This window comes from Etheostoma spectabile, chromosome 9 (assembly GCF_008692095.1).
Source record: "Etheostoma spectabile isolate EspeVRDwgs_2016 chromosome 9, UIUC_Espe_1.0, whole genome shotgun sequence".
Taxonomy (NCBI): domain Eukaryota; kingdom Metazoa; phylum Chordata; class Actinopteri; order Perciformes; family Percidae; genus Etheostoma; species Etheostoma spectabile.
The window spans coordinates 18,590,530-18,607,153 of record NC_045741.1 but is presented as its reverse complement, the minus strand read 5'-3'; the positions used below and the strand labels follow the sequence as shown (position 1 = coordinate 18,607,153).

Below are 16,624 nucleotides of genomic sequence, written 5' to 3'. Positions count from 1 at the left end.
TATTTTAAGGAAGAACATTTATTTACAATTTAAAATACATTATTCATTTACAAAGAAAATTGGTGTCCTTGGATTTACCTTTTTTTTTTTTGTTTTGTTAAGGCATTAAGATTAATTTTTTTTTATTCTTCTTTTTGATCATCTTTAGCATGGGTGTGTAAACTTTCTCAAGCCACTGTAAATGATGTTAGTTCTTATTTTGGCAACACTTTACCTTATACTGTCGACTCATAATACTTTTGTCATAAAGTCAACTGTACATAAAGTACAGTGTTTTTTTGCTGTTATGTTACTCATCTCTGTATGCATTTTTAGTGTTTTTTCTTAGTACGACAATCTCATGATCTTGAATATTTCAATTTAATAAGTTTTATAAAAACAATTTTTCTTTTGTTTTATACAGTAAAAAAAGTGGAACGATTTCATGTAGAGCCATAGCATTTTTAATTATACCATAAGTAAATGATGGTTTGGCTCAATGATTTTCATTCTCCCTATTGAACAACAGCACCATTGCAGAAAATGAATAGGGACTTTTATAATAAGGATTTTTTGGACGCATACATCGAAGCCATGCATTACAGAGCCATGCTCATTCACTTTTCTCTTTTTCCTCTACTCTCTGCACTTTGTCTAATAACAGTGAGCCTTTAGATTTGAAAGTGAATGCACCTGTGGCATCAAAATGAAAGTCTTGATGGTATTTAATTATTGGCCCATGTTATACAAATAGCACCATAATGATGCAAATAATAGCTTTTTGGAAGATGGCCCAAATAAGCATTTCCCATCAAAGTCTCAAGATAACTACTATGGTTACGGTTCATGTGGCTCTTTTGCTTAAGGCCTCAAAGTGCGTTAGATTATATGGAACAAATCACTGCATCCATCAACAAGTGGAGTTTTTAGTCTTAGTATTCTTTTTAGCACAATGGACACAGTTTGTTAAAAGCCTCCTTCACACATTGTGCCACAGACAAACAATAGTTTTGAGTTATCAGAAATGTATATATACTGTTGTAATATTTCTTTAAAAGATCAATTTTTTTTTTTAATCATAACCCAAGATATGTGTTTGATATATCTTTGTTCTGTTTAAGGATCACAGTAAGTGAGATTAAGGCTCACACCTTTGCTTTTGTCCTCAACTCTTTGTTGTTTAATGAGTGCCTCTTATTTACTTTTAATATTTCTGTCTCTTTAGGACCCCTGAGCAGTGTCCCAGTGTGGTGTCTCTTTTGTCAGAGAGCTACAACCCTCATGTGCGTTGTGGAGCTGCCATGGCCCTGGGAATCTGCTGTGCTGGCACAGGCAACAAGGTAAATGCTTTCCCTCATAATATTTCCTTTTGTCTCATGGTGTTGAACTGCTGTTAGAAGAGCTCAAGACAGTGTGTCAAAATAAAAGCCTATCAGGAAGCCTAGGAAAGTTGCCATCTGAAGTAATTTTGGAATTTTAATGTATAACATTTATATTTAAGGAGATGTCTGCATAAGCGTATACTCCTTTTGGACTAGGTGCTCGTACCTGGAATTAATATTCATGCAAGGCTGTGCTCAAGAAAAGCTTAGATTGCGTTTCCCCCCCTAACAAAGTCAGCCTTGGCCCTGCTGCCCTCATTTATCCTATGTGACTTGGTGTAACATGTGCGTCAATAATGCAAAGACTATCTACGTTGCACAAAGGGTTTTCTTTAAAGCAGCCAATTGATGGCTCCTTGGTGTGGCTCATTTTAGATTGATTAAAGCGAATACAGACTCTTAAATATTTATTTTCTCTTGTCAGTTGTTAATAATGCCACCAGAACAAATGTTGCTTTGCTAAAAATAATTGTGAAATGTTGTTGCTCAAAAGACGAGCTGTTATTATTCTAAGATGATTTTTACAAGTCATCTTCTTTTGAACCTCATCTGCTTCAAGACAATTTTTGAAATGGTCCAAATTGGCTCACATTGACCAGGCTGTACCCTGTCATTGCGTTTGGGTTCATTGAAGTCCGAAAAGAATATCGAAGAAGACAGTGTTTGGGGATGCTGCCAGTTTTCGAGTTATCAAACTATGTGGGCTGATCAGTCTCAGGTGGCATAGCTGAGACGGAGTCATGGCTCATTGCATCCTGAGCCTTGAAGCACCGAAGTGAATGTTTTGAACCAGATAAGGCAGAGGCCTGCTATAGAGCTGATCAGCTCCAAAGCTCCATTGCTTGGTTTTTTTTCAGAATAAGACCTTGAGCACATTAGGTCCTTAGTGAGAATAATGATGTTGTGGGAAGAAAAGTGGGTCACCTATTTAGAGGGAGCACATTCCTTTGCCATCATTTTACACCATGGGCTTTGGATCATTTTAATTTTTGCTTCACAAATAAAAACTGCAAAGAAAAGCTGTTTTGACCATTTCCGTAGTTGCTTAGTTTATGCTGATTTTGTGCCATAATAAAATCTTAAATGTTCAGCTTTTTTTAGTATATTGGATGAAAGCATTGTTCACCAAAAACCAACCACCATTTCAGAATACTGTCATATGATACACTTTTTACACATATTTTATAAATATGCATAAAAATGGAAATAATGTCATGGTAAAATGTGTTCTCTAATAATTTACACAAGGTTCTCGCCAGTTTTTAGCAGCACTGAATTTTATCTAATTTCAAGTCACTCATGCTAAGGCACAAGCCTAAAGAAAACAGTCCACCACTGTATGTGGAGTAAGAGGATCTTAAACAACCATATAATGTGTAGTCCTGCTTTGCTGATAGGGGCTGACAGTAAATACCCTCAATTAAACCCATCGACAACTTATCAGGAACAGGATGTGGTCAACTGGTGTTGGCTTTACACTCTAACTTATCATCCCGGTACATGGCTGTCTCAGCCAGCTGAGCCGAGAGCTCTGATGAAACATGGTTCATTTTACCTCTACTGTCATCATCCTAGTTTGTTTCTCTTTCCTCTGCGGAGCTGACACCCCCGTCTGAGTCTGGTGGTGTGGGTTACAGCCGTTACTGTACAGCTGAGGATAGAGGAGGTCTGCTGTCATTTTTACATTTACAGTGATTATGGGAGCAAACTGAAGAAGGCGTGGCTTGTCATAATTGTTGCTCTGTTTTCCTGGGCAACCAGATATGGATGACACTAATCTCATTAATGTGTCTGGTCTGGTTGCCTCTGTTGATAATCACTTTTCCTGTGATCAACCAAACAAGTGTCCTTGTTGGACGGTTTCTTTTTTTTTATACATGGTTTCTAGTGCGAAACCTTCAAAGATCTAGATTAATTGCTGTTTTATAGTAAATTATAAAGTCAATTAAAGTAAATTAAATGTAAAGTTGCCTAATCTTTCTTGAAATTTGGAAAAAGGCCAGAAAATTAAACATGAGCTTGCAGATTGGTCCGGTTCCCAGGCAACTGGTCCTAAAACACGTACTTGGGAAAATCATTTTATCACCTTTTTTATTTATTTTTTATATGAGAGCAACTTTTTCTACTCCAAATATAATCACTCATTTATTGAAACCAATTCCAGTAGATTATTATTAACAATCCCTATTGGGGTTGTGCAGCCCCATTAGAGTTGATCAACATTTTTCTTTTTCTCTAACAATTTATCGATTGCCGTAATCAAGAATACAATTGATAATAAAAATAATCTGTAGTTGCAGCCCTAATTTTAAACATTATCATCTTTTCTGCTGTGCCTTTATCTCCACAGGAGGCCATCAATCTGCTTGAGCCCATGACCAATGATCCAGTAAATTATGTGAGACAGGGCGCCCTCATTGCCTCTGCCCTCATCATGATCCAGCAGTCTGAAGTCACCTGTCCCAAGGTAAGATCCTAATGTTTGTGGTTTTGCTTTTTTTTTCCATGACTTGTTTGATCGCTTATCAGTTATCATTAAAGAAATGAGTTTATAGCAAGCAGTCATAACAGCCTGGATGAAAACGTTTCTTTCATAGGTCAAGCAGACCTTTAAAACAGCAGACATTTTACAGGGCAGAGCTATAGCTGAGTAAAGCGTGAGAAGAAAGAAAATGGAAATTGAGAACGCTTCACCAAAAACAGAAAGCATCAAGACTTAAGATGGAGGGAAAGAAATCTGTGTCATGGAAGACTGGAGAGTGACTAGTCCAGGCATAACTGCATGCACTCACCCTTGGAACACCTCATACTTTTGTCATAGACAGTTAAGATTTGCCAGACACATTTTCAAAGACTTCTCATCTGCACAGCAACAGTCCTTAAAGCTCAAGGCAGTATGCAGGATTGTGCAAGAGGCAGATTTTTTCTTTTCTTTTCAAACAACGGAATGTCTGTAGGTATTACATCCATGACTGTTTATTTCAAAGTCCCACTCTTTGTAATTTCCGACTCTGCTTCACAGTTGTAGACAGAAGTCTTAGGTCTCTAGTTTAGGGTAAATTGTCTGCTTACAAGCCAGCACGGTGTTTACTCAATGTTTCACTGTGGTTATCGAGATATGCTGTTCGTGCCGGGACTCCCACAGGTACCATGCCATCGTCATGGGCGTGGCAATGCTGATGAGGCTTTGTTGTGAATATTGTGCTGACAGAGTGCAAGTTTTAATGTGGCTGTCAGAGGCTGTAATGCAATTTGTTAAATGTTTACCTTCCCCTGAATTTGGATAGCCGCAAACAAAAAACTTTTCTGCAGTATTTTATAGCGTGAGGAGAACCATGGGCGTTTCTCAATATGTGTTCTTCTATGGACTTGTGTCCTTGTGTCCTTGTGAAACGTCATGTTTGGTGGCCAAAGTACTGACCCAATACACAAGTTAGCATTTCGCCAAGAACAGTTAAAATCCCCGGATGTGATCTCGACACGCCCATTTAACCGAGGATACATCGAATGGTAACTTGTGTGAACTTGGCCGGCAGGTATCCCAGCATTCATTCGGGTGTAAAGCGCTTATGGTTTCCGGTACACATATTTTCACAATTTACGTCTATTATTAAATCAATAATTCATTTAAGATGTTTTAAGGCGAGAAATCAGCTGTGTAGATTTTGAATATAGCAGTTCAACGAAAATGATGGTGAATTAAAAAAGCCTTCGGAGTTTGAAACTCCGCAAACCCCGGCGGGCGAGCTTGCTACGCCAGCCGGGAATGACTCTCGCGAGCCGGTCAGTCAGTCAGCTCACAGACCCCTCTGGCTCCACGTCTAGACAGACCCCTCTGGCCCCACATTTAGACAGACCACTGCAGCAAAGCCAGGTCCACAATGTAAGATATTTTAAACAATTTTTTCGGCTGTCATATATTATCTGTCCTCCTCATCCTGGCTCTCCTCCCTCGCAGGATCTTCTGCCCTCGGTAACGTTACAGACTGCAGTGACTAACTTTACCCAGTCCATCTATAATTTAATGCCTATTTTACGTTTCTTTTCTGCTTCAATAAATTGAATCCCGAACAAAGTTACAAGGATTTTTTCCCCGCCGTTGTGTCGGTATTTATATAGTTATTGGCCCGTGATACTTAATAGCACTTCAATTGAAAACCTGGAAGACTAAACAACAAAACAACAAGGCGGTGTGAAGGGTGACCGTCCTTGCTTATATGAATACACACATCAAAGCTAACTATAAAGTGGCAAGCGCCCTCTTTGCTGGGGGGTGTGCGCAATAACAGGGAGAACGCTTCGTCTCAAAACTGTCAACAGCGTTTGTCTGCTTCTGAACTTGCGAGTTCTCTTCCAGGTACAGCTAGCAAGTACGGTCTCCCCAAGAACACAAGTCCGTTCTTTGCTTACTTGGTATTGGGAAATGCCCTAGAAATAAAGTCACAATGAAAAACTAACACTGTAGAAACATAGTAGTTTTTGCAAAGATTGAAACATTGCTAGTTAGCAGCCATATAACCTTGTTTTTTTTAAGTATGTTTTTCTCTAGAACCTGTGCCTTAGAAGCACTTGACTCCAACATGGAGTTGCAATATTTTTGTTTAAATTGAGAGCCTTGGTTCTCGTTCAAACAGACACACAGACTTGCTGCTCTTTATACATCCATGACACAGACAGAGAGCAGAGAGACTGAGACAGCGATGTAACCTGGTTGCTACATTTTTATTAAATCCTGCCTTCACACCCTGCGTATTGTTATTGGCTGGGGGGCTACACACATACTGGCCAAAGGGTGACGCCCAGAAACGTCCCCAACACAGCAAATTAAAAACAAAATAAAAACATGAAGGCAGAGAAAAGGGTCTGTGCATAAGTAACAATTGAGAGGGATTACTTTTGTTTTAGTTTATACATTGTTTTGTTGTTTGCAGGATTTTCCTGCATTGTATACCTGTTCCAGTAAGGGAAGCTGTTATTGATCCAAAGTATTGGGTTCTACAACATGTTTTCCTCCTCTTACTACTTTAGGTGAACCAATTCAGGCAGCTTTATGCGAAGGTGATCAACGACAAGCATGATGATGTTATGGCCAAGTTCGGAGCTATCCTGGCCCAGGGAATCCTCGATGCAGGTTAGTCTCTAAACAGATGTCCAAAAGACATAATTACATGTTTGAACAGGCTGGTAGTTGGAAATGTAATCGGTTAGCTGTAAAGAGACCAGCATGATGTCATCAGTAGTCAGTGGGTTTATCCATATCTGTTACTGAGCAGGAGATCAAACAGGTATGTGATCCCACCCGCCTCTGTGCCCTCAAGAGGATACAAAAGGACCTGAATTCTAAATTACACTGTGAAACAACTGAGCTGATCTAACTGTAATGTGGGTTTGTGGTTTTTTGTGTGTGTTGTAATTTAAGTTCCTAGTAACCCTTTTTGCTTGACCACCCATCTCTGGAACACATCATGCCATGGTGCTCAGCTCTGCTCTCAGCCATATTTTGTGTGTGTGTGTGTGTGTGTGTGTGTGTGTGTGTGTGTGTGTGTGTGTGTGTGTGTGGTGTGGTGTGTGTGTGGTGTGTGTGGTGTGTGTGTGTGTGTGTGTGTGTGTGTGTGTGTGTGTGTGTGTGTGTGTGTGTGTGTGTGTGTGTGTGTGTGTGTGTGTGTGTGTGTGTGGTTGTGTGTGTGGTCCGTCCCCAGAAAGCTGCACATCATCACATGGAGAGCTACACAATTGCATACACAGAGCACACACATATTCACATGTATACACAAACCCTCAATGCAGGCAGGAGCAGAAATCCATTTTCTAGCACTAACATAAAACCATATGTGCTTAGCCAGAAAGAAACCAGCTCTGTTTACACACTGCTGTCTAAATACACAATCAGGTGTTGCAACATACACAAAGTGAAGCCTATCCCAAGTATTTGCAGTGTTAACTTGAAAGGAGAAATGAAGTGTATGCGTTTTTGAGATGTTGAACGTTTTTCATTGGTCTTAAAATTGCCTCTTGATTAACTCTCATCTCTCCTGCAGCACAGTTTGATGGCTATTTTGTTTTGAGTTGATAAGCCATCTTGATGACGGACAATACCTTAATCATATATCATATCAGCCACATTAACCATGATAAACTCAGCAAACATGCCAAGATGACCCTGCGTGAGACCATCCAGACAAAACTCTGACCACCGGTTTCATTTTTCATACCACAGACACACTCCCCACTCTCCCTCCTGGTCTTAATGCCAAACTCCAGCTCTCAGTGCTTAACCTGTGTTTTTAGTACAATTCAGTTTGTATCTTACAGTTTAAACACATTCATGCAGGAAACACACCACTACTGTTTGAGTGTCAGACACGTTCAAGCTCATGCGGTGTGAATGTTTTAGTATTCTGGCTCTTCTAGGAGGTTTGGCAATTTTGAGGTGCAGGGATAATTGTATTTAATTTGACGGGCGGAAGCTCTTAGAGCTCAGTTTCATGATCACTGGTGATTACCCAGGAAATGTCAATCTCTTTTGCTTGTTCTCTCAACCCTACATGTTCAACCCCCATTTGTAGACTTTCTCTCACTAATTGATACAGTTCATTAATTAGCTTTAATTGGTTTCTCTCTCATTCATGTAACAAAACAGGCCCTAGCTTTCTGTTTTACTGGATTCAGTTGTTTCGTCTTTTTAAAGCAACAGCAAGCAGTTTGATTGTTGATACTGTCATGTAACACCTTTTGAGGAATCACTTCTATCCTTGTGCCTTCCTCAACAACTCCTTGGAATGAAAATTGGCCCACCAAACTAAGAGTTGGCAAAAACAGCGGTTGGAGGGGGCACCCGCCAGTCAAGTGCTCTCAACCTCTTCTCAATTTTTTAAGAGACTCTTAAGCACCAAGTTGTGGTGCAGCGAGCAGCCCTCGTGACTCATTCTGGCCAACGTTCAGTCTGTGGGACTGGAATGGTTTCAACACTGGTTCAGATGTCAAGAGAAGGCCACATTTTTTTTAAATCATCCGAGTGGCCTCAGAAAAGAGTGGGCTCAAAGCATAACAGCAGAAGATTTAACTGGTATTGTCTGGGCAGATAACATTTCTAGTTGGAAGGGCTACTCCCTAGTAGCTTACCCTTTTTTATAGGACCGTTTTTCTTTTCATCTCTATAGAAATGACAGTTTTATCTTGGTTGCCTCCCATCGTGTCTTCCTCCCACTCCCTTTGTCTTCCTTTCTGCAGTGCCTTCCTACCTTTGTCCCAGAAAGGCGCTCTGTCTCTTTGGTACTTCCCTTGACCCCTGTTCATCATTTTCTTCTTGGTCAGCTCCACAGACAAGCTGAAGTTGATTTAAATTTCTATTTGGTAGAGCACACAGTTTCACCATGAGTGGACACAGTGAGGATCGAACCCTTATCCTTAATATAATTGTTTTTTTGCTGCTGGAAAAGGCGTCTGTAATTTTTGGGAGAGCCAACACACCTCTGGTGATATTTTCTTGTGACACCTCTTGCAATTATTAATCTTCTGTGTAGCTCACATTTAAGGATAATAAATGTTGGAAAGTTGCAGGAAGCTCTGCACAATGCATTTTGGGGTTTTATTGGCTCGCCAGTTTGTCCCTGTAATGTAAATCTTTGCCAGATCAACAGATTAGACAGATTGAAGCCAAAAGACGACCTTCTCAGGGTGGTGACCATCCTGGTCTGTACCCTCATTAATCTCAAAAACATTTTAACAATTGCATTTTTTTTTTCTCAGTGCACAAAGAGTAGTTGACCTCCAAGTTTGCACCTTCTTTGTATTTGCTCACAGTAATGTATTTACGTCCAGATTATGTCAAGTGTCCCAGTTGCTAATCATCACAGATGGGCAATATATTGATATTGTATCAATATTGTGATATGAGACTCAATATCATCTCAGATTTTGAATATCATAATGTGGCATAGGTTTCGTCTTTTCCTGGTTTTAAAGGCCGCATTACAGTAAAGTTATGTCATTTTCTGAATTTACCAGACTGTTCTATTGTTTTCCTTTTCCCACTTAGTCATTAAATCCACATTACTGATAATTATTCATCAAAGATTTTGTGTAAATAATTTTTGAAAGCACCAATAGTCAACACTACAATATTGTTGCGCTATCAACATTGAGGTATTTGGCCAAAAATATTGTGATATTTGATTTTCTGCATATCACCCAGGCCTACTAATCGAGCATTCTCATAGCAGTTCAGTTTAGCTCTCATATGACCAAACAAAATTGAGACAACATGAAGCTATTATAAGATTGTCCTCTTTTTGTTTTTCTTTCTTTTAAAATAGTTTTAAACCATTATGTATTAGGGAGGCTTGCTTGAGGTTTGCCCAGCGTGCATGCTCCTTTTCAACCCCGTCCTGATTTTTTTTTTCTTCAACAAAACCTGCTATTTAAAATGATATCACAATCAGTTGGTACATCATTTGGCAGCACGTATGTTATTTTAAAAGAAATACTGGATGTGACAAATAGCAGTTACTACAATAAGTTTGACTTCTAATACATGTTGTCTCTGCATGTTCATGTAAAAAAAAATAGTTTTATTTATGTTTAAATTATATTTTCAAATTGTGTTCTACTGAGGAAGCATTAGATATATTATTGTCATATTAGAGATACTTTGTATAACATTTGTTTGTAATAGTGTCATCTGGTAAATGACCAATATCATGTAGATCTGTGCCATAATACTGAAACCCTCTTTTCCTCCTTTGCCCTCTGTTGTCCAGGTGGACGTAATGTGACCATCTCTCTGCAGTCCAGGACGGGTCACACTCACATGCCAACATTGGTCGGCCTTCTGGTCTTCACTCAGTTCTGGTTCTGGTTCCCCCTTTCCCACTTCCTGTCATTGGCCTTTACACCAACCGCTATAATTGGCCTCAACAAGGACCTCAAGGTACTCAAGTGGCTACACTTGCTGTGATTGGTGTGTCAGAAGGAATGTGTGTGTAGGATGTATTGTATGTGTAAGTTACCGTCGAACGGGACCTGTTTTTCAGCACTGGTTTAAAACAACTAATTGAAGAAAATAAAGGTTTCTTTCGGATCTTCAAAACATCAAGCAACATTGCAGAAATAACTGTAAATAGTTGGCATCCTACCAAAGTGGATTATTATTATTACCGGTATTATTAAGTGTGTGTGTGGGGGGGGACTGCTGAATTTGTATTTGGCTTTTTATTTGGCTTGAAAATATTTTGCTTCTTGCCTTGGTAACAACTGTCACCAGCAGTCAATCCATTACAAGGCCCTCCTGAATGTTGGCCTGTTCCTGCACACTGATGCCAAGGGATTGCTGTGACATATGGGTGTCTTAAACAGACATTAGATGGGCATTATGTCTTTATTGCTACCCGACTCAACCGCACCTGACACCAGGGACACTTGCGCACTTTTGTGGATTGTGCATCCCCAGCTTTACAAAGCACTGGAGAATATACTTGGTGTAAAGCCCCAAATAACACACCAGGGATAGAATGCAGAGCGTTCGGCACAACAGGGTTCAACAGACTTTTGCTGCACCCTGCCAAGGCTCGTCAGCACCTGTTTAACTACGCAGCACGAGTCTTCACAGACCTTGCCTCTAACCATTGGACAAAGAACATTGTCTTCATTTACAAGTTGTTTCGTTTTAGCAATGAACCTGTAGGTTAACTTAAAAGAAATTGTGTGGTGATAATAAATAAGAAGCCCCCCCCCCCCGGGCACATCTTGTGCTGCTCTGTTGGACTGTTGGGACTGTTTAGTCATTTTAGTTTCGGGAAGACTGTTATAATTTGAAGGCTCACACTAAACAGAAGGCACCTGGTGCTGCTCTGGCTGGAGATCTTCTTTTATGTTTGTCTAGGTAAATTTGACAGAGCGCTTTTTCATTTCTACATAAGGTTAAGACTGCAGCTAAAATGTGAAGAAGGGTGTTGTAGTAGTGCTTTTTCTTCTACTTTTGTCTAACCAGATACATGTAAATTTAACTTTAAACCTATCTAAGCCAAGCTATTTCCAGTGACAACACTAACCCTACATATCTAACCCAACCCTGTAGCACTTCCTTCTCAGTAAAAGTATTATGGAGTGTCATCTGCAGTACCAGCATCATAAAGGACAGTGAACACTGGCGCAGATAATACCAAACTGAATGAATGAGGAAGGAGTGTAAAACTGTTTTACTGTACTGCAGTCAGAACCGCATCATTTTTTGCCGTGTGCTTATCCTCAATTCACATTTCACTTGAGTTCACTATTCAGTCCGAAACTGTCTTCCTATACTAGAGTGCAGAAGTCCTGCCCCCTTTCCTTGCTAGCCTGTGTCCCCCTACCATCTGTAACTCTGTAGGTTTAATCATTGAGTCAAATCATCAGTTCTCCTATAAAACATGTTCCCGGAGTTTTCTGTTTACAGTATATCCGGAGATAAAGGGCTGTTTCCTACTGGACTCTTTTTAAAAAAACTTCTTTGTTTTAACTAAGAAATCTTCAAACGTTAAAAATGTTAGTGGAATAAATGATAGCTAGAAGAGGAGGTGGTACTTCAGCTCTTTTGTTTTCAACATTGAATAAAGCTGTTTTTAAGAAAAAGCTCTAGAGACAAGTTCATTGGTGGAACAACCACGCTGCTAGCATGGCTAAAAATCACCACACAGCAAAGTGTTACATGAGGAGATTTAGTTTGACTTTCTAAAAGGATGTTAGAGGTATTTTCCCTCTAAAGTGGATCTGACGGGTTGATGATGAGGTTATATAAAGTTGCTAAACATTATCTCTTTTGCTTCCCGTTCAGATGCCCAAGGTGCAGTATCGTTCTAACTGCAAGCCCTCCACCTTCGCCTACCCACCAGCTCTGGAGGTTCCCAAGGAGAAGGAGAAGGAGAAGGTGAGAACATAGGCGCCACAACAGATCTGTTTGTTTTGCTTTCCTTTTTCTAAAATTATTAGTTGGGGAAAGCTGACCTTGCTTTATATTGATTTGTGAATAATTTTGAACCCTCCCTGTCAGACTCATCATTTCCTTGCCCGTTATATTTATTATTTCAGAATCTCTGGCCTATTTTTCTCAGTTGTTTCATTTCACAATCCTAGATGCTCTTGGAGAATGTAATAAAAAGACCAAGCAGTGTTTATTTTGTGGTTGACTAGTTTTGTACATGTTTGTAGAATGTCTGAGTGTCGATAGTATTGTCTTACATTGTGGAAATGTCTCTCTCTCTCTCTCTCTCTCTGTCTCTTCTCTTCTCTTTCTGCATGGCAGGTATCCACTGCTGTTCTCTCCATCACAGCCAAAGCAAAGAAGAAGGAGAAGGAAAAGAAAGAAAAGGAGGAGGAGAAGATGGAAGTGGTGAGTAGAAATGCAGCCCTAAAAAACCTTGCCTCCCGCATTACTAATAATCTTGTTTATTTTCTTGTTTGCTTTCACACTTTCCATTTTAAAAGCAGTCCAAACTAATAGCAACATATCCACATTGGAAAGTTATTATTATTTTTGTTTATTTGACAAAAATTAATGAGTGGTTTGGAGGAGGGAGTTTTATCTACATAGGTAAATTTAGGGTAGATCTTTCTATTTTGTAGGTGGTCTCCTTCTATTAGACCTTTGCAATTTATTTTAAGTAAGGTTTTGAGGATGTATTATTTTGTTGGACTACCAGACTGCTTTAAAGGCAGCCATATAATCTGGTGTATACTCTGCAGTGCAACGACCATCAAGCCCAGTTGACCACATGGCATTGTTTCCTGGTAGTGGTGCTTTTAGTTTAAGCCTTACACACCATATATACCTTTTCCTGACTGCAAAACATTAGTACACACTTAACTGAATACCTCCTGGTTTGCTGATAAAATCACAAACATCCAGATACTTCATGGGGTATCTGAGGCAAATCCTGGTAACCAGTATACATTCTCTTTCACACTACACCCGTACAGCTACCTTTTTATTTCTTTTTTCAAAGTCGGTCTTAATCTTTACACTCACCCACACCCAGTGTTCACAGACCGACTCTGTCAGGCCGGAGCCAATATAACTTTCATTGGGATTTTCTCTGGGCGTTAGCAGCATGTTTGTTCGCTCTGCCACGCTACATCTCAGCTGTGGTGCTGAGAGATGAGCTTGGAAATGTCCAGCCTGCTCACATCTCTGGTTTTTGATTTTATTTGGCTTAACTTACTGAGAAGACTGTTGAAGGGAAGGTATCCACTCACTGGGGTCAGACAGTTCGGTATTATCTAGTTGTCATTTACTGGACAGTTTCATAGAGCTGACTTTGGTTTTGATTATTTGTTAACGCTTAACTAATCTATTTTCCCTCCACTGGTTTCAACACTAAATATATCAACACTAAAATATGTTGAGTAGAATGATTGAGATGGAAATGACAGGGCCAGTGAACAGGGTATTGATTACTACAGTATATGTTATGTATAATATGATACAATTAGTCAATTCATTAGGACTATTCAACAGTTATTTTGATAATCAAAGTATTGTTTAAGTCATATTTTAAATTAAAACAAATTTGAAGAAAATTGGAAGAAATTGTCATGGAAAGAATTGATGGGTATTTTTCAATATAATCTGACATACTATACACAATCACTTATTGAGAAAATAATCAACATATTAAGGATTGTTGCAGCCCTTAATTATTTTTATCATTTTAAATTGGGTAGCCATTTGAGTGTTAACATGTAATAGTAAAAGGCTGAGGAGAATACCATTCACATACAATCAGTGAGTGAAAAACAGACTTCTGCTGGTGATTTAAAAAAAACAAACAAGAAGAAACGGCCAAACAGGCAAATTTAATCAGTAAAGTAATTGCATTGGCATCTAAAGTTCACAACTGAAGCCTCCCATTACAAACTGACACAGAGGAGAGAAGACAGTCTCAGTGTTTCAGAACATCTGCAGGACAGGTCTGAAATCCACCTTTTCAAGTAGTTTCAGTTCAATTCATAGCTTTCACATCTATCTAAACAAACTGAACCAAAATGACAAATATATTAGTTGGTTCAAAGCGCACCAAACAGGTTGCTGTGTAAGCCCCCTATGTCTTCTGTCTCCTTTAGTCCTTCAATGTCTTGTTTATGGATCTCCAGTGTCTGCCTGATAGCCCAACAAATCCCTGGCCATCAAGGCCCCCAGAGATAGAGGGGAATTATAATTATTTCTTCAATTTTAAAATGCATCCAAAGCAAGAGCTAAAAATAAATATAAACTGTTAAACCCCGGAACCGGAAGAAGACCCAACCACAGATTTGACGTGGACAAGAACAGTACAAGAACATAGAGAAAAGTTATCACAGTAGTCCTGATGCAAAAATATACTGCTTCTCTGTCACAGGAGGTCCAGGAGGCGGAAAAGGAGAAGGAGAAGGAGAAGGAGAAGAAGGATGAAGAAAAGGAGAAAGAGAAGAAGAAAGAGGCAGAGCCAAACTTCCAGCTCCTGGAGAACCCGGCCAGAGCAATGCCGGCTCAGCTCAAAGTCCTCAACATGCCCGAAACCTGCCGCTACCAGCCCTTCAAACCGGTAACGTCTCTCTCTCTCTCTCTCTCTCTCTCTCTCTCTCTCTCTCTCTCTCTCTCTTCTCTCTCTCTCTCTCTCTCTCTCTCTCTCTCTCTCTCTCTCTCTCTCTCTCTCGTGTCCACATGTCCACATTTTTCAAGAGGCTTTTGCAAAAAGTCTTACCAAGAGTTCTTCAAAGGAGACAATAAAATGAACAAACCCCACCAGAGTTTACTTAGAAGCGGTTTGAAATCCACCTTTTGAATTGGTCTCCGTTCACTTCACAGCTTTCAAATCCATCTAAACAAACTGACACATTAGAGTTGTTTCAAACCGCACCACACGGGCTGGGTGTGTAAGCACCCTATGTCTATTAATATTATTAATATCTGGCTCCATTTTGTTGATATATTATATCAAGGGTTAGAGTGTACAGCGACAAGATATGTTTCCGCTTTCTTAAACCTGAACAATAAATGTCAGTTAATGTTTTAGTTCTTCTGCATCGAAGAGCAAAAGCTTCTCACAAGAATCACCATGTAACAATGACACGTGGCGATCATCGAGGCAGTACGCCACAGAAACTGCAGCCAGAATAGACCAAATTTGATTCAGCCCGTTGGTTCATTTTGGACTCTGTTGAACATCCCCAAGTCCAGAAACTCCGCTCTCTTCAGGCCTGTAAACCAGACAACTGCAGTCCTGCTGTAAATGTTGACAGTTTTCCGCAGTAAATGGCAGGACGATGTGAGGTCACCCAATGAGCACTTACCCTAGTCCTGTAAAGAGGATGTACTGTTTGATTTTGTGTCCAGCAAGCTTAGCTTTGAGTATTACATAGTAAGATGCTGGTTTCAAGTGCCCAAAGGGTGTCTTTAGTTTTATAAAACTGCTTTCCTTTTAAGGGTTTGTTTTTACATTCAAAGACAGGGTTAGGAAGTGAAGAGGTTTTACAGACTTATCTTGAAATCTGGTCAGTGTCAGGAGGATTTTTGAAACCCTATTATGTGGTTCAACCGATGTGACAATAAAGTTTCCTGTCTTTGATTCTATATCTAAACTGAATGCTTCCAAAAATAAATTGTAAATCAAATACCAGAACAGCTCAGTACACATAGTTGTGATCTATACTTTTGAATAATTTATAACTCTCCCAAATCCTGTTTTTTCCTCAGAATTTCTTGTTTGTCCACACTTGCGTACTTGATTGGTTGTACCATTATCTCACAAGTAAAATATTGTTCATGTGCATATATTTTGTATCATTGGAAGGCTGAGCGCCTTGGCTGGAATTTAAAATGAATTCCTGGTGGTGTGAACAAAGTAAGAGTACCGCATGGGGCCCAGACCTTCAGAGGGCCTGAAGGCTCCAGCTTCACCATGTGCTGTTTGTGGCAATTTGACTGATTCCAAATTAGTTTGGTAATAACGCATGCACCAGTAAAAGCACAATATAAACTGAAAGTATAGGGACCCCAAGTTTAAAGGTCCCATGACATGGTGCTCTCTGGGTGGTTTTATATAGGCCTTAGTGGTCCCCTAATACCATATCTGAAGTCTCTTGTAGGGAGACTTATAATGGCCAAAATGATAATCAAGATTATTTTGATCAATATTGAAATCATGATTAATCGTCACGATTATTTGTTGATTTTAAACAAAACAAATTTTATAGTCACATAGGCAATTTATAACTGCTTTCACATCCATATTGTGCTACATTCCTCTTAT

General features: G+C 39.5%; 1 protein-coding gene across 3 annotated transcripts in view; it reads left to right on the top strand.

The window, feature by feature from the left end:
• Nucleotides 1-16,624, top strand: part of psmd1 (proteasome 26S subunit, non-ATPase 1) — a 41,045-nt gene that overhangs the window by 20,259 nt on the left and 4,162 nt on the right. For 2 of the 3 annotated variants that reach the window (XM_032525429.1, XM_032525430.1), the window contains exons 17-23: nt 1,205-1,319; nt 3,712-3,828; nt 6,390-6,492; nt 10,121-10,290; nt 12,172-12,264; nt 12,640-12,726; nt 14,732-14,917. In XM_032525429.1, the coding sequence (XP_032381320.1) occupies nt 1,205-1,319; nt 3,712-3,828; nt 6,390-6,492; nt 10,121-10,290; nt 12,172-12,264; nt 12,640-12,726; nt 14,732-14,917 (871 nt within the window). The remainder of the gene's footprint in view (nt 1-1,204; nt 1,320-3,711; nt 3,829-6,389; nt 6,493-10,120; nt 10,291-12,171; nt 12,265-12,639; nt 12,727-14,731; nt 14,918-16,624) is intronic. The other variant, XM_032525431.1, reaches the window with a different exon arrangement.